General features: G+C 49.8%; 1 protein-coding gene across 4 annotated transcripts; it reads right to left on the bottom strand.

Moving 5' to 3' along the window:
- Positions 1–9637: 9637 nt before the first annotated feature.
- RNASEH1 (ribonuclease H1) lies at positions 9638–20982 on the bottom strand. 4 transcript variants are annotated; one of them, XM_025282370.3, is made up of 9 exons: positions 20770–20982; positions 19631–19746; positions 17327–17497; positions 15578–15677; positions 14690–14744; positions 14260–14344; positions 13677–13801; positions 12466–12568; positions 9638–11739 (listed from the first exon to the last, which is right to left on the bottom strand). In XM_025282370.3, exons 1-8 carry the CDS (start codon positions 20883–20885, stop codon positions 12482–12484), a joined length of 855 nt encoding a protein of 284 aa, XP_025138155.3. In that variant the 5' UTR covers positions 20886–20982; the 3' UTR covers positions 9638–11739; positions 12466–12481. The 4 variants fall into 4 exon arrangements, with proteins under 4 accessions (XP_025138155.3, XP_044796486.2, XP_025138154.3 ...); XM_044940551.2 differs by lacking the exon at positions 9638–11739 and adding an exon at positions 11761–12118 and having other exon boundaries at positions 12481–12568; XM_025282369.3 differs by lacking the exon at positions 9638–11739 and adding an exon at positions 11761–12115 and having other exon boundaries at positions 20770–20981.
- Between the last annotated feature and the right edge of the window lie 1197 nt (positions 20983–22179).

Below are 22179 nucleotides of genomic sequence, written 5' to 3'. Positions count from 1 at the left end.
GGGAAACCATTTCCATTTTGCCCATGATTGCAGAGGCCTAAGCAAGAAATGGCTGGAGAAGGAAATGGCAACCCACTCCAGTGTTCTTGACTGGAGAATCCCAGGGACAGGGGAGCCTGGTGGGCTGCCATCTCTGGGGTCGCACAGAGTCATACACATGACCTAGCAGCAGCAGCAGCAGCAAGCAAGAAATGGCACTTCCCAGGTGGCTTAGTGGTAAAGGATCTGTGTGCAAATGCAGGAGATGCAGGAGAAGCAAGTTTAGCCCCTGGGTGGGGAAGCTCCCCAGGAGGAAGAAATAGCTACCCACTCCAGTATTCTTGCTGGGAGAATCCCATGGACAGAGGAGCCTGCCAGACCACAGTATGTGGGGTCACAAAGAGTTGAGCTACTGATGACAGGCAAGAAAGCAAGACAGGACCCAGGTCAGGACTTCCCTGGTGGTCCAGTGGTTAAGATTTTGCCTTCCAATGCAGGAGGTGTGGGTTTGATCCCTTGTTGAGGGAGTTAAGATCCACATGCCTTGCAATGGAAAAACCAAAACATAAAACGGAAGCAGTATTGTAATGAATTCAATAGACTTTAAAAGAGAAAAGAAATGACCCAAGTCAATCTGGGTCTTTTGCTTTGTTTGTAGGACCTGAGTGCTTTTGTCTGCTCAGGGGCGTTTCAAGGCAAGTCTCTTTTTTTGTTTGTTTGTTTGTTTTTATTTTGACTGCACCACACAGCATGCAGGACCCTAGCTTTCCAACCAGGGCTTAAATCTGGGCTCCCTGCAAGGGAAGCATAGAGTTCTGACAGAATTAATTCTTAGGTAGGTTGATAAGAAGTCCAGGGTCCCTAAAGAATAGAAAGGGGTCTAGGGTTCTGGAGGAGGAGAAAGGGACAAATGTTTATTTCTACACTGCTTTGTCTTAGTCACATGAGACATTTTTTTCTTAAACTTTGAGTTGTTATGACAACAATCTTTAAGACTAACTTTCTTTAAGCTCAGAGCTAATGATTCAGTTCAGTTCAGTCACTCAGCCCTGTCCGACTCTTTGCCACCCCATGAATCACAGCACGCCAGGCCTCCCTGTCCGTCACCAACTCCCGGAGTTCATTCCAACTCATGTCCATCGAGTTGGTGATGCCATCCAACCATCTCATTCTCTGTCATCCCCTTCTCCTCCTGCCCCCAATCCCTCCCAGCATCAGAGTCTTTTCCAATGAGTCAACTCTTAGCATGAGGTGGCCAAAGTATTGGAGTTTCAGCTTTAGCATCAGTCCTTCCAAAGAACATTCAGGACTAATTTCTTTAGGATGGACTGGTTCAACCTCCTTGCAGTCCAAGGGACTCTCAAGAGTCTTCTCCAGCACCACAGTTCAAAAGCATCAATTCTTCGGCACTCAGCTTTCTTCACAGTCCAACTCTCACATCCATACATGACCACTGGAAAAACCATAGCCTTGACTAGACGGACCTTTGTGGCAAAGTAATGTCTCTGCTTTTAATATGCTATCTAGGTTGGTCATAACTTTCCTTCCATGGAGTAAGCGTCTTTTAATTTCATGGCTACAATCACCATCTGCAGTGATTTTGGAGCCCAAAAAAATAAAGTCTGACACTGTTTCCACCCTTTCCCCATCTATTTGCCATGAAGTGATGGGACCAGATGCCATGATCTTCATTTTCTGAATGTTGAGCTTTAAGCCAACTTTTTCACTCTCCACTTTCACTTTCATCAAGAGGGTTTTGAGTTCCTCTTCACCTTCTGCCATAAGGGTGGTGTCATCTACATATCTGAGGTTATTGATATTTCTCCCTGCAATCTTGATTCCAGCTTGTGTTTCTTCCAGTCCAGCGTTTCTCATGATGTACTCTGCATAGAAGTTAAATAAGCAGGGTGATAATATACAGCCTTGACGTACTCCTCTTCCTATTTGGAACCAGTCTGTTGTTCCATGTCCAGTTCTAACTGTTGCTTCCTGACCTGCATACAGGTTTCTCAAGAGGCAGGTCAGGTGGTCTGGTATTCCCATCTCTTTCAGAAGTTTCCACAGTTTATTGTGATCCACACAGTCAAAGGCTTTGGCATAGTCAATAAAGCAGAAATAGATGTTTTTCTGGAACTCTCTTGCTTTTTCTATGATCCAGCGGATGTTGGCAATTTGATCTCTGGCTCCTCTGCCTTTTCTAAAACCAGCTTGAACATCTGGAAGTTCATGGTTCACGTATTGCTGAAGCCTGGCTTGGGGAATTTTGAGCATTACTTTACTAGCATGTGAGATGAGTGCAATTGTGTGGTAGTTTGAGCATTCTTTGGCATTGCCTTTCTTTGGGACTGGAATGAAAACTGACATTTTCCAGTCCTGTGGCCACTGCTGAATTTTCCAAATTTGCTGGCATGTTGAGTGCAGCACTTTCTCAGCATCATCTTTCAGGATTTGAAATAGCTCAACTGGAATTCCATCACCTCCACTAGCTTTGTTCGTAGTGATGCTTTCTAAGGCCCACTTGACTTCACATTCCAGGATGTCTGGCTCTAGGTGAGTGATCACACCATCGTGATTATCTGGGTCATGAAGCTCTTTTTTGTACAGTTCTCCTGCTAATGATTATACAACAGAATGACCCATCTTGCTCAAGGGTATGTTTTCCCTTAAGCTCTGTACTAAGGATTCAGTTCAGTCACTCAATCTGTCTGACTCTTTGCAAACCACGCCAGGCTTCCCTGTCCATCACCAACTCCCAGAGTTTGCTCAAACTCATGTCCATTGAGTCAGTGATGCCATCCAACCATCTCATCCTCTGTCATCCCCTTCTCCTGCCTTTGTTCTTTCCCAGCATCAGTGTCTTTTCAATTGAGTCAGTGCTTCATATCAGGTGGCCAAAGTATTGGAGTTTCAGCTTCAGCATCAGTGAATGCTTCCTAAGGCCCACTTGACTTTGCATTCCAGAAGGTCTGGCTCTACGTGAGTGATCACATCATCGTGATTATCTGGGTCGTGAAGATCTTTTTTGTATAGTTCTTCTGTGTATTCTTGCCACCCCTTCTTAATATCTTCTACTTGTTAGGTCCATACCATTTCTGTCCTTTATTGTGCCCATCTTTACATGAAATGTTCCCTTGCTATCTCTAATTTTCTTGAGGAGATCTCTAGTCTTTCCCATTCTGTTGTTTTCCTCTATTTCTTTGCATTGATCACTGAGGAAGGCTTTCTTATCTCTCCTTGCTATTCTTTGGAACTCTGCATTCCAATGGGTATATCTTTCCTTTTCTCCTTTGCCTTTTGCTTCTGTTCTTTTCTCAGCTATTAGTAAGAACTCCTCTGACAACCATTTTGTCTTTTTGCATTTCTTTTTCTTGGGGATGGTCTTGATTCCTGTCTCCTGTACAATGTCAGGAACCTCTGCCACAGTTCTTCAGGCACTCTGTCTATCAGATCTTATCCCTTGAATCTATTTCTCACTTCCACTGTATAATCGTAAGGGATTTGATTTAGGTCATACCTGAATGGTCTAGTGGTTTTCCCTACTTTGTTCAATTTAAGTCTGAATTTGGCAATAAGGAGTTCATGATCTGAGCCACAGTCAGCTCCCGGTCTTGTTTTTGCTGACTCTGTAGGGCTTCTCCATCTTTGGCTGCAAAGAATATAATCAGTCAGAGAAGCTGATTAGTACAGAGAAGCTCTGTAGTAAGGATTATATAACAACATGTTTCTCCTTTTTAACAAGAACCTTCTGACTGACATTTTATGTGGGAGTGGGTAAGGCCTTTCTATTGTTAATTTTCATCTCGTTAATTTAGGATATATGTTGTGGGAGTGGGTCTGGTAAAAGTATATAAGGCCTTGATAAGACTAGTGGGGTGGGGGGCACTCTGTCCCCCTTCTGATGTCTATGTCAGAAGCTTTCTGTCCGTTTTTATACTTTAATATAACTCTGCTATACAAAAGCTCGAGTAATCCAGCCTGGTCCCTGGTCCCGAAGCTACATCGTCTTTGGAGGCCATGCGTCTGCCCCCGTTCACCATAAGCTGTCCGTCCTAACCACTGGAGCACAGGCGCAGTCCTGGTCTGTTTTCCATTTTACCACCACCCACGTTGGGGAGCAGGAAGTAGAAACTTGAGGCCGAGGGAGTGAAGCATTAGGACCAAATCTTCTTAGGAATAAAACACACAAGGCTGTAGAAATAATAGACCTTGAAATCTGAACTACAGGCAAGTTTTTTCAGAAAGCAAATCTCACTCGGATGAAATGTAAACTTCTGCCAAAGTGGCAGATCCCCATGGGTCAGGTGTGCGGTGACTCAGCACCCTTGGGCCTTAAACACCTGCCTGCCTCCCCAGCCGTCCCAGGTCACCCCCGAGGGAATGGGGGGGCAGTCTCCTCTTAGCTTGGCCCAGCACCCCCCTTCCCCTCCATCCTCCGTCTGCCTGCTCCGTCCAATCCGGCATCTCCTTTGGGCTGAGAACTGCCCCTGGCTTTCTGGTGTTTCTCAACCAGGTGCTGTGCTCGCCCTGGGGTGCAGCAGTGAGCAAACAGGAAAACACCCCCGCCTTCACAGAGCTGGTGTCTCATGTGGGGACACACGGAAAAGCAACAGCCATGGGTCAGATGGAGGGGGCGCTCGGTGGGAACGTGGCACAGGCCAAGACGAGGAAGGGTGCCAGCCCTGTGCGCATGTGCGTGTGTGCATGCACACACGTGTGTGAGATGGGGACAGGGAGGGACAGAGAGTTGGTGTAGGCAACGGGGAAGCAGAACTGCACTTGAGAGGAGTGGCCAGGACGGCTGGTGGTGAAGTGACGTTCGGGCAGGTGTGGGAGGAGGCTGGGTCACCTGGAGGAAAGCATGATGCCAGGCTGGAGGACAGCGGGCACGGCCGAGGGAGGGGCCTGGGGCCCAGGGGGCGCGGGGCAGGGTGGGACCCGCACGTCCCAGGGAAGCAGAACCCAGGCTGGAGGCGACCACAGGGCTCTGGGTAGCAGAGAGTGAGGGGCTGTGGGCCAGGAAGGAGGAGGCTGCAGGATCTGCAGCAACAGACCGGGCACAGGGCTCCGGGCTCTCCCAGGGTCTGGGCCCGAGTGCCGGGGAGGGGGTTTTGGTGCCTGGAGATGGGAAGATGGCGGGGCGGCTGGAAGCACAGCCCCCAGTCTGGCCCGGCACACATCTGCCGGGCCCACCCGTGTCTGAGGGCAGGTGCTGAGGGGAGTTGGGCCTGGGGCTTGGGGAGAGTCCAGGCTGGAAGGCTGTGCCCACAGGAACTTGTCTGCATCTCACAGACACCGGAGCCCCCCAGGGAGAAGGCAGGCGGGAAAGGGCAGAGTGCTGACCCCGAGGCCGCTCCTGCTGTGGTCAGGGGATGCCCCTTCGGCCGGCCCTGGCTTCCCCCAGGCTCCGGCCCTGGGATTGCCTCACCACTGGGTCTGGGGTCCCTCCCAGCTCAACTCTCAAAGCCCAGGCCCAGCACTAGTTGCTCTCTGACAGGCAGCAAACTAAAAAGGCAGCGCACAAAGCCCGGAATCCCAGCTCTACAGGCACTGCTCTTCCTCCGTGTTTCTCCATTTTTAAAAAATACCGCAGCAGAGTTGGTGTGCGCTTCACATAAGTTACAGAGCTGGTGTGTAACATCATGGAAGTTACAGGTGTACAAGACAGTGATTCACAGTTCTTACAGGTTATACCCATTCAGTGTTGTTATAAAATAGTGACTCTATTTCCTGTGCTGTACATGTGGTTTATGACTTGTAAGTGATACACACAGTATTTGTCTTTCTCTGAGTTAATTTAAGCATAATACCCTCCAAAGCCACCCATGTTGTTGCAAATGGTAAAATTTCATTCTTTTCTTCTATGGCTGAGTATTATTCCACTGTATCTATGTATGCATACACACACACACACACACATACATACACCACATGCCACTGTATCTACGCATGCATGCATACACACACACATATACACTACATACCACTGTATCTATGCTGCATGCACACACACACACATACATACACCACATGCCACTGTATGCGTGTACACACACACACACACACACACACCATACACCACTGTACGCATGCATACACATCATGTCTTCCATGTCCATTCTTCTGCTGATGGACACTTAAGGTTGTTTCACATTTCAGCAATTGTAAATAATGCTGTGAACACAGGCAGATCTGAATGAATATCAACATTTTAGGAATCAGTGAATTCAGATGATCGTTACTCTACCACTGTAGGCAAAACTGCCTTAGAAAAAATGGAGTAGGCCTCCGTCGACAAGAGTCCGAAATGCAGTACTTGGGTGCAGTCTCAAAAACGACAGAATGATCTGTTCATTTCCAAGGCAAACCATTCAATATCACAGTAATCCAAGTCTATGCCCCGACCAGTAATACTGAAGAAGCTGAAATTGAACAGTTCTATGAAGACTTACAAGACCTAGAATTAACACCCAAAAAAGAGGTCCTTTTCATCATAGGGGACTGGAATGCAAAAGTAGAAGCTTAGGAGATACCTGGAGTAACAGGCAAATTTGGCCTTGGAGTACAGAATGAAGCAGGGCAAAGGCTAATAGAGTTCTGCCACGAGAACGCACTGGTCATAGCAAACACCCTCTTCCAAAAACACAAGAGAAGACTCTACACATGGACATCACCAGATGGTCAATATCAAATCAGGTTGATTATATTCTTTGCAGCCAAAGATGGGGAAGCTCTATACAGTCAGCAAAAACAAGACCAGGAGCTGACTGGGGTTCAGATCATGAACTCCTTATTGCCAAATTCAGACTTAAATTGAAAAAAGTAGGGAAAACCACTACACCATTCAGGTGTGACCTAAATCAAATCCCTTACAATTTGATTTAGTGACAAATAGATTCAAGGGTTTAGATCTGATAAGAGTCCCTGAAGATCTATGGATGGAGGTTCATGACATTGTATAGGAGGTGGTGATCAAAACCATCCCCAAGAAGCAGTAATGCAAAAAGTTAAAATGGCTGTCTGAGGAGGCCTTACAAATAGCTGTGAAAAGAAGAAAAGTGAAAGGCAAAGGAGAGAAGGAAATATATACCCGTTGGAATGTAGAGTTCCAAAGAATAGCAAGGAGAGATAAGAAAGCCTTCCTCAGGGATCAATACAAAGTAATAGAGAAAAACAACAGAATGGGAAAGACTAGAGATCTCTTCAAGAAAATTAGAGATAGCAAGGGAACATTTCATGCAAAGATGGGCTCAATAAAGGACAGAAATGGTATGGACCTAACAGAAGCAGAAGATATTAAGAAGCAGTGGCAAGAATACACAGAACTGTACAAAAAAATCGTCACAACCCAGATAATCACGATGGTGTGATAATTCACCTAGAGCCAGACATCCTGGAATGTGAAGTCAAGTGGGCCTTAGGACGCATCACTATGAACAAAGTTAGTGGAGGTGATGGAATTCCAGCTGAGCTATTTCAGATCCTAAAAGATGATGCTGTGAAAGTGCTGCACTCAACATGTCAGCTAATTTGGAAAACTCAGCAGTGGCCACAGGACTGGAAAATGTCAGTTTTCATTCCAATCTCAAAGAAAGGCAATGCCAAAGAATGTTCAAACTATCACACAATCGCACTCACCTCACATGCTGGCAAAGTAATGCTCAAAATTCCCCAAGCCAGGCTTCAGCAATACGTACACTGTGAACTTCCAGATGTTCAAGCTGGTTTTAGAAAAGGCAGAGGAACCAGAGATCAAATTGCCAACATCCATCGGATCATTGAAAAAGAGAATTCCAGAACAACGTTTACTTCTGCTTCATTGTGCTAAAGCCATTGACTGTGTGAATCACAGCAAAATGTGGAAAATTCTTCAAGAGATGGGAACACCGGAGCACCTTACCTGTGCCTCCTGAGAAATCTGTATGCCGGTCAGGAAGCAACAGTTAGAACCGGACGTTGAACAATGCACTGGTTCCAAATTGGGAAAGGAGTACGTCAGGGCTGTATACTGTCACCTGTTTAACTTATATGTAGAGTACATGATGCAAAATGCCAGGCTGCATGAAGCACAAGCTGTAATCAAGATTGCCGGGAGAAATACCAATAACCTCAGATATGCAGATGACACCACCCTTAATGACAGAAAGCAAAAAGGAACTATAGAGATTCTTGATGAAAGAGGAGAGTGAAAAAGTTGTCTTAAAACTCAACATTCAGAAAACTAAGATCACGGCATCCGATCCCATCTCTTCATGGCAAATAGATGAGGAAACAATAGAAACAGTGACAAACTTTATTTTGGGGGCTCCAAAATCACTGCAGATGGTGACTGTAGCCATGAAATTAAGACACTTGCTCTTTGGAAGAAAAGTTATGAGCAACCTAGACAGCATATTAAAAAGCAGAGACATTATTTTGCCAACAAAGGTCTGTCTAGTCAAAGCTATGTAGTCAGGTAAGAATGTGAGAGTTGGACTATAAAGAAAGCTGAGCACCAAAGAATTGATGCTTTTGAACTGTGGTATTGGCAAAGACTCTTAAGTCCCTTGGACTGCAAGGAGATCAAACCAGTCCATCCTAAATCAGTCCTGAATATTCATTGGAAGGACTGATGCTGAAGCTGAAGCTCCAATACTTTGACCACCTGATGTGCAGAACTGACTCACTGGAAAGGACCCTGGTGCTGGGCAGGAGGAGAAGCGGGCGAGAGAGGAGGAGATGGTTGGATGGCATCACTGATTCAGTGGACATGAGTTTGAGGAAGCTCTGGGAGTTGGTGATGGACGGGGAGGCCTGGAGTGCTGCAGTCCATGGGGTCACAGCATCGGACACGACAGAGTGACTGAACTGAACTGATGAACATGGCAATGCACGTTATATTTTCCAATTTTTTTTTTTTGGATAAACACCCAGGAGTGGAATCGGTGGGTAATAGGGTAGTTCTATCTTTAGCTGAGAAACTGCCATAGTGTTTTCCATACTGCTGCGTATGGCAGCTGCAGCAACTGACATTCCCGCCAACAGTGTATGACGGGCCCCTTGTTTCCGCGTCCTGTTGTCTGATGGCTGCCATTCTGACAGGTGTGGGGTGATTCTTCCTTAATCTGTTTTTAAATTAACTTATGAGTCCAGTACTTTGGCCACCTCATGCGAAGAGTTGACTCATTGGAAAAGACTGATGCTGGGAGGTACTGGGGGCAGGAGGAGAAGGGGACGAGAGGATGAGATGGCTGGGTGGCATCACGGACTCAATGGACATGAGTCTGAGTGAACTCCGGGAGTTGGTGATGGACACGGAGGCCTGGCGTGCTGCGATTCATGGGGTTGCAGAGTCGGACACAACTGAGCGGCTGGACTGGACTGAACTGATGACTACACCAGGTCTTTGTCGCTGCATGCAGGCTCTGCTTGCAGGAAGTGGGGGCTCCGGTTCCCAGGCTCTAGGGTGCTGGCTGAGTAGCTGTGGTGCACGCGCTTAGCTGCTCCAAGACATGTGGGGTTTCCCAAGACCAGGGATCAAACCCGTGTCCCCTGCACTGACAAGTGGATCCTTATCCACGGCACCAACAGGGAAGACCTTCCTTAATGTTTATATTCTATTTGCATGGGTTTGTATTAAACATATATGACAACTTACCCGAGAAAAATTACAAAGACTAGCTCAGCCAACAACCTTGAAAGTCTTTAGTAGTCACCGTGACCCTGCAGCTTGTGGTCACCATTTCTAGTCAGAAACCTTCCAAATTTCCACATATAGAACTGTCCTGTCTGCTCAGGCGTCCAGAGCAACACACTGCAGCCTTGGGGCTGAGACAGAATTTTGTCCTTTTGGTCCTGGAGCTGCGCTCGAAGATGACCATGTCAGAGAGCTGGCTTCCCGGAGGCCTCTCTCCTTGCTCTGCAGACGGCCTCCTTCCCGCGTGTCCTCACGTGGCCCTCCCCCTGCAGGTGTCCCTGGGGTCCTGAGTGGACTAGGGCCACCCAAACAGCCTCATTTTAATGCAACCACCTCAGGAAAGGCTCAACATCCAAAGCCAGCCACAGCCTGTGCTGGGGGTGCAACTCAGCCCCTTGAACCCCCCCACGCTCGCATGCAGTGCGGCGTCCTCCAGCTGGGCCCTGGCGACTGGATGGGCTTGTCCAGGGAGTGCCCCCCCCCCTGCTCCGTCTCATCTTGTCCCTAGTGGGGGTAGTCTTCCTGCGTGTCCTGTCTGCCAGCCCCACCACCCTTCCCAGATGCCAACCAACGGCCTCGGCCTGGGCTCTCAGCACCCCCTGCCCTCCAGGAGACATGCAGAAGGTGGGTCTGTTTTCTACTTGAAGCCCCTCCAAACTCAGGACAGGCTGGGCCGTGGCAAGATCTCAACGCCCCAGACCTAAGACCCTGCCTGTGGATCGAGTTGCCTACTCCAACAAATTAAGACCACCCCTGCCCCCCACCCCACCAAAATAATGCAGCCAATTCTCAGGCCTTGAGGAGTGAAAATACTGCTAAAGAGCGACACATCCCTGACCATAAGAGCCTGATTTCCGAGATGCTGAAACCTAAATGGGCATCCTGAAGCCGCTGAGCTGCAGTGGTGCCTGGACTGACTGCCCCGGGTTCCTCAGCCCCACGACCCTAATCCGGGAGACGCTGGCAGGGCCTGCCCGGTGCTGGGATGTGACAGGACACATCTAAACCCCAGAGGGGACACAGGCGCAACTGAGGCCCTTGTTACAGACATAAAAACGTAAAATCTCCCCCAAACAGGAAACTCACATGGCAGCTGGAGACGGACAAGCAGGCAATGTACACACGTGAACATAAAGAGCCATCAAGAGCCAGCTGGAAGGCTCCTCCCACAGGCCAGAGGCTCCTCCCACAGGAAAGAGCAGCTGCAGGCTGGCTGCCACGGGCTGAAGTCCACCAGGAAGGCTCAAGTACGTGAGTTCATGAGCTATACATATCTTTACGTGTTATAAAAACACATAAAGAAAAACCCCTAATTGGTCACCTTCTCAGGATGACAGGGAGCTAATCTTAGCACTTATTCTGCCTTTCGTATGTGACCTCTACCCCCTGGAACCAAAACTGATGAGGGGAAGGAGCCTCTGAAACCATTCCAGCTAATAAACAAGCAGGATGGGAGGGTATCAGCCTTCTGCCACCAGCGTGACTTAACAGACCCAGGCCCTGAGCGCCGGCAGCTGCCCACGCAGGAAGGACGAAGCCGTGGCTGCCTTTTGATGAGCGCCCAGGACACTCACGCCCGCGGGAGGGGCCGGAGCAACCGAGCCTCCGGACCCCACTGCCAACCTGCAGGCAACGGAGACGGGAGAACACGCTGGATGGACCAAGATGGCGAGTAACAGATCTCAAAGTGGGAACCGGCAGGGCAGATTGCTCAGGCTCTTCCACAGATAAACTGTAGGGAGACCAATGGATTGAGGCAGAACCTGTGAATTAAAGAGACTTAAAAAATGTCAGGTCAGGGGGTGGGGGAGGTTCAAGAGGGAGGGGACATACATACACTGACACGGATCCCTGCTGTTATGAAGCAGAAACCAACAGTGCGGTAAAGCAATCAGCCTCCAATTAAAAGGAAATTAAGAGAAACGTCAAGGGAAGAAATCAGCAGACTAAACTGCCACGGAGAAAAGCAGGCAGTGACTTCTGTAGCAGCGGGGTTGGTTCTGGGGGGCGGGCGCTGTGCGTGGAGGCGCCGGGCCGGGCGGTCACAAGGGTGTTCACTTGCAGCATCGTCATAATGGTAACGGTATTTCTAACAGTAGTAACAGTGATTCAATAAGCAGTCCATCTGCTTTGTATCATTTTCTGCATGATTTTATGACAAAATTTGTAGTAGAAGAAAAAAATAATGTTAGTTTTTAATTTTCAAGGTGCTTTTAACAAAAATAACCAAAAACCCTTTTAGAGCATTTACAACCATTTACAACCAGTCTTCAGACGCTGTGACTGCTGCTATCTGGCAGGCACGCAGCCGGGACTGCTGGCGGCAGGCGGCCCCCCTCATGCCCACCGGGCACGGCCACGTCCCCCCAGCTGGGCATGGGTCCTGGGGGGCGGGGGGGCACACCTTCCTCCAACCCCACGGAGGCACCAGTCCACCTGAGAGTCCTGACTCCATCCTGCCGACTGGAAGGCAAATGAGCGCTTTCAGAAAATGCCCAGATTTCGTGCCTGCATTTTTAAGCCCATGCTTACCTCACCCTTGTGAAATCAAGGCCCGGACATTTCTGTCCAAACTGCAATACAGCTAATGAAACAGTGTCAAGCCCAATAAAGCGTAATGCTAAGATCTCACAGAATTCTCAAATCTGAACTATGTTCAATTTATGAACCATCCAACCAGCTTTACTGCACACACCATAGACCAGCACCCGCCTTCTGGGTTCAGTCTGAAAGCCAGGTCTGCCCACTGACAGTGGGGCCCAGTCTGGAGCTTTATTCTTCACCCCAGTAAGTAAAGGGGACGCGGGCCATGCCTTAGGGTTTCCAGGCTCAGTCTGCGGGCTGCTTCGCGCCTTCTCTTGCTAGTCTGTCCGCCTCTTCGTTGCCTCTAAACCCCGAATGGCCAGGAACGTGCATCTGTTAAATAAAGTTTCCTTTTATTCTTACCAGTTTTTTACACGAGCAGCACGTCACTACACGGTCACTGCAGTAGGAGCCAACCCCTCAGAGGGCGAGCGCGGCAGCCCCCACAGCCCCCCTCAGCGCAGCCCAAGGCATGGGCCCACCGCACTCAAGCACCAGACACGCCGGCAGGAACCACTGTTTCTGCAGACTGGGCTTCAGCACTCTACTGGTCTTTTCCCACTTAATGGTGAGCTTCCAGGCAGAGCAGAGGTATGGATGGATATGTACGCCTCACACACACACACACACACACACACACCCTACTCCCCTCAGTGCTGCTACACAGAAGGGGTGCACTCGTCTAACTGAACTGTCTGCACTTAGGCTGCTGAAAGGCAAGTTTACTTTATTTTTTACTTTTATTTTTTGGCTGAATTGCAAGGCTTGTGGGAGTTAGTTCCCTGACCAGGGATCAAACTCGTGCCCTCAGCAGTGAAAGCATGGAGTCCTAACCCATGGACCAGCAGCGAAGTCCCTGAAAGGCAAGTTTAAATGACAAACAGGTGGTCAAACAGTCAAGAGGGTCCTGGGCTGGGAGAGCAGGGTAGGGTTAAGAAAGTGACTGGACTTTTAACTTTCTGTTGTTCAGAAAGATAATTTTTTTGGGGAGAATGGATATACACTCTCCGTTGGATATGGATATATATACTTCCAGTGTATATTCAGGGCTGAGCCTGCTGTCCACTGGAAACTATCACACCATCGTTACCTGGCTATATACCGACATAAAACAAAAGGGGGAAAAAAAAGGTAATTTTAGTAAAAGTGACCTAGTATAAGAAAAAAAAAATCACATTACTAAAGCTTCATCACGCAACTCCATTCTTAACGAGACACAGTACACATTAGTTTACCCAACGTTATGGAGACGTCCCAAGAGGCCCTGAGCTGCAGCTCTCAGGGGCGGGGGCGCCGGGGGCAGGGCAGCACGCCCCGCGGGGGCACTCTCACACACGCCGCCGCAGCCACGCAAGCCGTCACCCAAACCACTGCGGCGCCAGCTGACTGATGCCGCGGTCCTCGCGGCCCGAGCTGTGAGCGCGAGCGCGCCGGCACTCACCCACTCAATGTCCATGCCCCGCGCCAGCCGCTCCAGCTCCACGAAGTCCTCCTTGTTGGTCACCTCCTTCCCGGTGCTGGTCCTCCAGCCGTTCTGCTTCCAGCCCTTCACCCAGGTGGTGATGCCTGGGCGACACACACACTCAGAGGTCCCTCCCGCACGCGCCCATCTTCCCTCCTCCCTAGACGGCCCTGTGACCGCTGCTCCACTGGCACCCGAGTCACTATCCGGACCCTCCTTGCCCCCGGGCCGGGCGCTGGCTCCTCCGTCCCTCCACTCGACCTACAACCCACGGCTCCGGGGCTCAGGCCCCACGTCCTCCGCCTCCTCCACAACCCCCCAGCCCCCAGCAGGCCGTGGGCCCACAGGCAGAACCTCCCAGAGGAAGCGCACATGCCCTTCACGCCGAGCCTCTGGGCTAACCCGGGACCGGTGCGGGCCTCCTTCAGCCCCAACGCACCAGCACCATCCCCCTACAGTCTGGGTCCCACCCTGACACCACACCTCCTCCAGGGAAGGAAACACGGACTTCCCTGCATAATCACTCCATAAACCCTAGGAGAAGTCAAACGTAGCTGCTTACCATTGATGGTAAACATGCTGTCCGTGTAGAGAACCAGCTTAGTGATGTTCTGAGCCTTAGCTTGCTCGATGGCTTTGCAGGCTGCCTTGAAGAAACACACCAGTTTCATGCTGAAAAGACCATTCAACTTTCGACACTATTGTTCAAAATTACTGAAAAATTTGAATTCCTTTTCCTGTACTAACTGTAAGGATAATATCGTCTATGTGAAATAAGGCTACACATACAATTCTGTTCAGACATCTACTCAAAACAAGTTTTATCATTTTTCTAGAAAACTCCTATTCATCAGGACTATTATAGCCCCAAACTTCTGGACTCTTGAGTATTTTACATACAAGGAGAGTAGAAAGTCCACTGATATGTTCGAGTCAACAGTAAAGAATGATGAATTGACATATTTAGCAGAAAAATACATCCAATAACTTACATGAATCTCCGCCCTTTGGTTTGTTTGTCGCCCAGGAAGTCTAATTCCTACATTTCTGGTATCAAAACAGTACAAAGGGAAATAAAATTGTAACACTAATTCTCAAAGTGATTCCTTAAGTCACTTAATGGCTAATATGCTTCTACACATTTTTTATTTGAAATGAATGAAGGCATCATTCAAGAACACAGCCTTTAAAAATCAAACCAAGAAACCCAACATTTTATTGAAAAGCGCCATGGTATGGTCTTGTAGGAGAACCCTGGACCAGGAGGCAAAACCTGAGATTAATTTCTGGACCTGAAACACACTAGCGTGTGATCCTGGTCAGGTACTAAGCCTCTGGATGCTCACACCACCCGAGCTCGCCACCCCGTGGAGGGTTCAAGGCTAAGTGAGGCATCAAGTGGAGGTGGGTGGACGTACAGGCCAGGAGGCGCGAGAGCAGCACCCCGCTCCCTCCCAGGGCCGCTCGGGAACCTGGACACCGCTGAGCGGTGAGCGGCTATTCCGCAGGGCTGCAGTCCCTCCTTCACGTGAATTCTGGGCCGTCAGTTACTCCTCAAGTTCTTCCACACTTAGGGCAGGCGCGTGTGAACAATCTCACCCCTCCTCACCCTGACTCTGTGCCTTTTGAAAACCACGGGTCGCCTCTAAGCTCACTCATCTTCAGGAGTGGCAGGGGCACAGGGTCCCAGTCTGGGGACTCGCCCCTGGTGCATCCCTGCAAAAACCACTGCCCAGGGGCTCGGGACCCTCCCGCCAGCCCTGCCAACGCTTCCAAACAATCAAACGGTAGCAGATGCTGCCTCATCCATTCCCAAGTTTTGAAGCATGACTCGGTTAAATGTGAAGCTTAATAAAAGCCACCTCTTCTGGCTTACTTACAAGGGATGGCCTGGCCCCCAGTACACGCCGATTCCTGCGCGAGCCCTCTTGCGCCCGTTACTGGAGCAGCAGCCGTCAGTGTAGACGACCACAGAGTCCCCTGTGAGTGAGAAACTGAGTGAGTATCCAAGGACCAGCATTATGAAAAACTCGAATTTATCTAAAAAATTTACTGCAGTTGAGATAGCATTCTACTCCAAGAGGGCATTCGTGCTTTGGAAGTTTTCTGTGCAGGAGAACGCTACTAATGCCCCATGGGGGCACTTGACTCTTCCTGCTTGGAATCCGCTCATATTTCAGTCCTGCCTGCTGGGCAAGTTCAAGTGAAAGGGATCACTCTGTAAACCTAGAACCTGCTGCTGTTTACAATGCGTGCTTTAGAGGCCAACCAGCAATGCCACCGCCCCCTCCCACAGGGGTGGGGGTCGGGGGTCCGTTCACCCCCAGACGCGGCCCTTGCAGACAATGTGGGGGTCGGGGGTCCGTTCACCCCCAGAAGCGGCCCTTGCAGACAACAGCGCCTTGACGGTGAAGAAGACCTCCCTGCCTGAAGGGAAGTCCTCTGATAAACGCGGACCTAATTTTTGTCTTGGGCCTTCTGCGACTAGTGAACTGTGGTCCTGTTTGCTTCTTTCCACCAAAACAGAGTTTGATCAACACACCAATACTGTATAAAGAACAAGGCAGAGAAGGAGTGGCTCTCAGGCTGCTGATGGCCAGCAGAGCACTCAGCCAGGCGGAGGGGGCACTGGGCTGCCAGGTGCCGGGGAGCAGGGGTGTGGGGCAGACAGAGGCCGTGCCTGTGAAGCATGTCACAGGAGGGCAGACTAAGCAGGTGAAGGCAAGCGGGGAGGAGGCGAGGTTGTGAGCGGGCGGGACCAGGAGCCTCCAAGACCACGGTCTGCTGAAGGAAATGCTCGGCATAACTGCCTCCCGGGTCCTCAGCTCTCTGCTGGCTCTGAGGACCCACCAGGCACTGAGGCGGGGACCCTTGCGCTTCATCTCCCAGTCACCCCGCAAATATCTGCTTCACTTGATTTAGATCATTTGATTTTGCTTTTCACGTAACTTCAAACACAGTTTCCATGCAGTTTGACCAAACATTTTTTACTGGTTTCCCTTGAATTTATAATTCCCTTGAATTATAAAATGGCTTCTTCTTTGGGAAAACTTGGAACCCACAAATACACTGATTTATATAAAAATTGCTACTTATTCCCATTTTTCATTCATACGTGTAAAGGACAAAAAGGAGACTCCTGTACCGTAAGTCACTACATACGAACACTTGATTCCTAGAGCTAAAGGCACAGGAGAAATTCACAACTGTCTTGCTTCACAGGAGAAGATAGGATCAGGTCTGTTTTGCAAAGATGGTATGTAAATGGTTAAGATGCTGGTGCCAGTCAACATATAAAGGAGCTCTGTCCAGGGTCTTTCTTACCTGAAGAGCTGAAGTCTTTGCATTTTCTTAGGGACCAGAAATACTGTGTCCACAGAGAACAATGGTGTTTACAAAGATCACAGAGTTTTTCATGTATAGCTTATAAAATAGTTTTCAAGAGAACGTCCAAAATTCTAATAATTCTGCACCATTTGATCGATTATAAAATAGTGACCTTAGAGATTTTTAAATAACTTTTTCAGGTAAGAAGGTTACACATCAGCTCAAATATCCCTTAAGTGGAAAAAGTTTTTACACATAAATAATTACAGTACTAAAATTTTTAAAATTCAAGACAGACATACCCATGTAAGAAAAGGTGTCTTTGCTAACTGGCGGTGGTGGCTCTGTGCTCTGCCGCACGTGCTTTGCACACGCCTCTGCATTTTCATCCTCATCCAAGGGCTCACGGAGTCGCTTGCTTGCTTTCACTTGTGGTGGTTCTACGTGTTTAGTTTTTTGCCCTGAAAGACAGTCTACTCAAAAGCTAGAAACAGCACAACATGAGAGGAGGGAAAGACTGATGTCCTGGAAAGTGACTCTAAATTTTCCTTAAGAAGCTCCACAAGGGCGGGGTAAAGACCACAGCAAAGCTTCTGCTAAAGAAGACCGCTGGTTGCCATGGAAACGCCAGAGATACCATGGGTGCTGAACCCTCCAGGGCTCAGAGTTAGAAAATCTGAGAGGCTCTTTCCCAAGAGAAAACAAGGACCCAGTTTTTGTACATAAGCTGAGAACAAACGATGGGACATATTAAGAGAGGGAAGTGGAAGCCATAAGGGTCCGTGCAGGGACGGCACTGGTGGGCACCGCACGGGGGAGCGGCACTGCCCGGGGGGATGGCACTGGCTGAGTGCTCCTTCCAGAGCGGACCCAAGGGTGACCCTAAGGGGCACTCACACCACTCAGGCCGTAGCTCGCTTCACTCTTTCATGTAATTACGGCAGCTGATGCAGAAGAACTAGACCATGATTCAAACAACTGGTTTCGATCCGAGCTCCACCTTTCATCAGCTGTAAACTCTGTCAAATGACCGCACCCACCACAGCTGCTGTACAAGGAAGCACTCAGTGAGTGACCTGAAGCCGCTTTCCCTGCGCCTCCCTTTCATGGAGCAGAAACAGGAACAGAGATCTCGAAAACCACCACCTTAACCCAACACTAGAGGGCACTCCCTCCCCTAAACCCTAAACCAGTGCATTCGCTGAGCACCGACCAGACAGGCATTGGCTGAAGCCCCCTGCCCGGCGCGGCCTCTCACCCACCTCTCAGAGGGTGGCAAAGCCAGCCTGGCAGCGCCGGAGGAAAGCTTCCACTATGTCCAGAGCAACACCGGTATTTCCACTCTGATGTACTTGTCCTACCTCATATTTACCCTGAAAGTCCTCCTCTAGGGGAATTCCCTGGTGGTCCAGTGATTATGAATCTGCTTGCCGATATAAGGGTTACAGGTTCGATCCCTGGTCTGGGGAGATCCTACATGCCCAAGGGGCAACTAAGCCCCTGAGCCCACAACTAAAGCCTGCACGCCTAGAGCCCACGCTCCACAACCAAGAGTTATCCCCACTTACCAAAACCAGAGAGCGTGCCCACGCATCAGTGAAGAGCCAGCACAGCCAGAAATAAATCTTAAAAAAAAAAAAGGACCCAACCAAGACAAGACTGATACTTCCAAACTAGCTTTCTATCCCAAGCCGATTTCTCGTCTGGGGAGAAAATGAAACTGTCAATCACACTCCCGTTGAAAGGCTGCTGGCAGATGGAGGAGGCAGCCACACGGGAGAGTGGGTCTCCTCTACCTCAGAAACTCGCCTTTCAAGGCAGACTCCCAGCAGGGCCTGCCTCCCCCTGAACTCCACTCGGCCCAGAATGGTCACGACAGCCCAGAGGAGCACTTGTTCAAAGTTTGAGCACCTTGGTGAGCTCCAGAGACTGCTCAAAAGAAGCTGATTTGAAATCTTCTCCTCCTAGCCTTCATCCACTGCAGTAAAAAATGCCTAAGTAAAGTTCATGAGAATAAACTTCTTCAAGGTTGGTTACAGTTTAAACTTTTGTGCTCTAATGCAGTCACTCTCGGCGTCCCTTATGTTAGTCCATAAACGTCAATTAACTCTACTTTCTAACACGTGAACTGCGGGAAGTTCCAATTGCATGACTTCATCCAGGGTAAAAAGAAAATGCCAGAGGTGCATGCTGGGAAAAGAACTACATTCATCATTTTACAACTAGAGCCCATAAAATCCACTAACAAGAATGAGTATTTTTAAAGGTGGAATTAAGCATAGTGAGGACCCTGAACAGAATAGGAGCTCTGAGTCCTGGCTTGTCTCTAATACTGTTACCAACAGGAGTCCCTAAGTTAAAATGCTTTCAGCTTGTTTCCTAATCTGTAAAACGGAAACAACCATAATCTCTCCTCTCTGTGTTTAGAGGAGAAGCTACATAGATCATAGCAGAGGACAGAGGAGCCTGGTGTGCTGCGGTCCATGGAGTCAGAGAGAGTGACACGACTTGGCAAATGAAGCACCAGCACAACATATAAATCAAGAGACTCCTGGGCGATGACGGGCTTTGAATAGGCTACAGTGTCACAATGCTGTGAGCTGTACCTTCTGAATCACTGGGGCTTGCAGACCTTCTGACAAAGGCCCAGGCTTCCTCCTCTGTGGTGAACTTCTTAAATCTGGCTGCAGGAAACCGGTCCACCTGTGCTCTGCATTCATCCCTGAAACACAAAGTGTCATGTCCTTCGGGGCTGTGACTTACCTACTTTCTGACGGACTACTTTCTCAGGCTGGGAACGGTTTGAAAAAGGTGGGGGGCTGTCAGCTCCTTGGAGGCGAAGGATCAAGCCTCCGTGTTTGTAGTTTTCTCTGCACGTCCAACCCTTCGCCCCGTGTCATGTTATGAGCCGGCCAGACAGCACGCTTGCACCATAAGGCCTTCCTCAAAGCACAGGAGAACTTTGGAGATGTAATCACTTCATTACAACAGAAACATCAGCTTCTGAGGCCTCTTCCTCACAGCACAGCTGCAGGGCAACACAGTGCACTCACAACACATACACAAATAACAGACCTCGATAACGCCGGGGAAGAGCCCTGGTCCTGGAACCGTAACACCCGGGTTCAAGACCTCCATCTGTCACTCACTCGCCCCGTGAATTTCTGTAACACAGTAACTACACCCAAAAATGAGAATCCCATCTAATTCATAGGATTGTTACGGGGATATGAACACTAGTTGACAAGAATTTCTCTTTTTAAAAGCAGAAGATGAGATCAGGCGTTGAGCTCCACATTATGTGTCACCGTTTGGAAACTCTTTCCGTGCAACAGAAGGGAAGAAGTGAAGTGATGTCACTCAGTCGTGTCCGACTCTTGGTGACCCCATGGAATGTAGCCTACCAGGGTCCTCCGTCCATAGTCTTTTCCAGGCAAGAATACTGGAGTGGGTTGGCATTTCCTTCTCCAGGAGATCTTTCCGACCCAGGGACTGAACCCGGGTCTCCCCCATTGTAGGTAAACGCTTTACCGTCTGAGCCACCAGGAAGGATTAAATAGAAGCAAGCCTCTGGCCAACCCTGACTGTACGTGGCGTTTCTGATATTCCCAGCAAACACGAAGCGGACCCGAGGCCTACCACGTCAGGACCCCCGCGCGCCTACCCCAACGTGGCCAAGAGGGCCGCGGGCTCCGGCCCCCAAGCGAACCGCCCACACCGCCCTGGGTCGGCGAGGCTTGCTCACCAGGTCAGGAAGACCCCGGCCTTGCGGCCTCTCCTCACGGCATAGAACATGGCAAGACTGCGGCAGCCCACAAACGCCAAAGCCACTCTGTGCACCACGCCCAGAAGCCGGGTCATCGCTCACTCCTTGCCACCGCCGAGCCCCTCAACTCCCGGCCGAGCGCCACCATCACAGAGCCCGAACTTCCTGCGGCGGCGCAGGGAGATGACGCAACCCGGCGCCGAGGGTGGGGCCCAGAGCCAAACGCTCTCCTGACTCGTCAGTTTCCCGGATGTCCGTGAGGACGCGGGGCCTGGGCGGAAGTCTCGGAGTCCGGGCCCAGGGGGCAGAGGCGGGGACATGGGCTTCCGGGGCGGGGCCCCGCGGAGATGGGGCGGGGCCTGCGCGGGGGCTGTGCTCCCCGGCTCTCGCCCGCCTGCGCTCCTAGGAACCCTTCCCGGGGTCTGCGGCTGTGGTGGGCGCTGGAGGCTCTGCACGCAGGGCGTCGGGTCCCCAGCCCCCGGCCCCAGGTCAGCCCCCCCCGTGTTCCTGGGCTTTCCCGGGGTGCGGGATACACTCAGGGTCAGCCAGGCACGCGGATGGGCTGGTTTACTCGCCCACTTTTGTCCTGGCCGGAAAGACATTGGGGTCCACAAGTGAAAAGAGGGGTGGGTGCGGCAGAGGGAGAGAGGGGATAGGGGTGAGCCCGCACCCCGCCGCCGCCTCCATGGTCCCCTCAAATTGGCGGGGGCACGTTTTCCCCACCTCCACCCAGGTTCTGTAACCAGAGGGATGTCCAGAACTTAACGCACTGCGACCCAAGGGGATATTTATTGGAACGTTAATGTCTTAGAATATTGTCTTAGACTATAATCTACCCAATATTTCACATTTCGTTCTGTAAGTAAATGGACTTCTTTAAAAGTCCTCTCCATTGACAAGCCTTCCTTTTCAAATAATTTTAAACTACCTAATTTTCAAACCAGTCCATCCTAAAGAAAATCAGTCCTGAATATTCATGGAAAGGACTGATGCTGAAGCTTCAGTACTTTGGCCACCTGATGCGAAGAGCCGGCTCACTGGAAAAGGCCTTGATGCTGGGAAAGATTGAGGGCATAAGAAGGGGATGACATAGGATGAGATGGTTGAATGGCATCACTGATTCAATGGACAACTTTGAGCAAACTCAAGGTGATGGTGAAGGACAGGGAAGCCTGATGTGCTGCAGTTCATGGGGTCAGAAAGAGTCAGACAGGACTTAGTGACTGAACAACAAAAACAATTTTCTTGAAGACTTCAGTTCAATAAATGTTACTGAACACCTATGCTGTGTGACCCAAGCCCCAGGGATACAAAATTGACAAAGATAGAGATAGGCATGTGAACAGACAGAAGACATCTCAAGAGAAAAGTGTATGCCAGGCAGGGGGA

Source organism: Bubalus bubalis, chromosome 3, assembly GCF_019923935.1.
Source record: "Bubalus bubalis isolate 160015118507 breed Murrah chromosome 3, NDDB_SH_1, whole genome shotgun sequence".
Classification (NCBI taxonomy): Eukaryota; Metazoa; Chordata; class Mammalia; order Artiodactyla; family Bovidae; genus Bubalus; species Bubalus bubalis.
Note: the sequence above shows the minus strand (reverse complement) of the source record. Positions and strands in the feature narration are given on the sequence as shown.

Bases quoted from the DNA above. Each gene is read 5' to 3' on its own strand.
- RNASEH1 (XM_025282370.3), bottom strand. From the start codon at position 20,885: ATGACCCGGCTTCTGGGCGTGGTGCACAGAGTGGCTTTGGCGTTTGTG. The intron at 19,747-20,769 runs GTGAGCAAGCCT...TTTGTGTTTCAG, and splicing joins GCCGGGGTCTTCCTGACCTG to GGATGAATGCAGAGCACAGG. The intron at 15,678-17,326 runs GTATGTCTGTCT...TCTCACTCACAG, and splicing joins AGACACCTTTTCTTACATGG to GGGACTCTGTGGTCGTCTAC.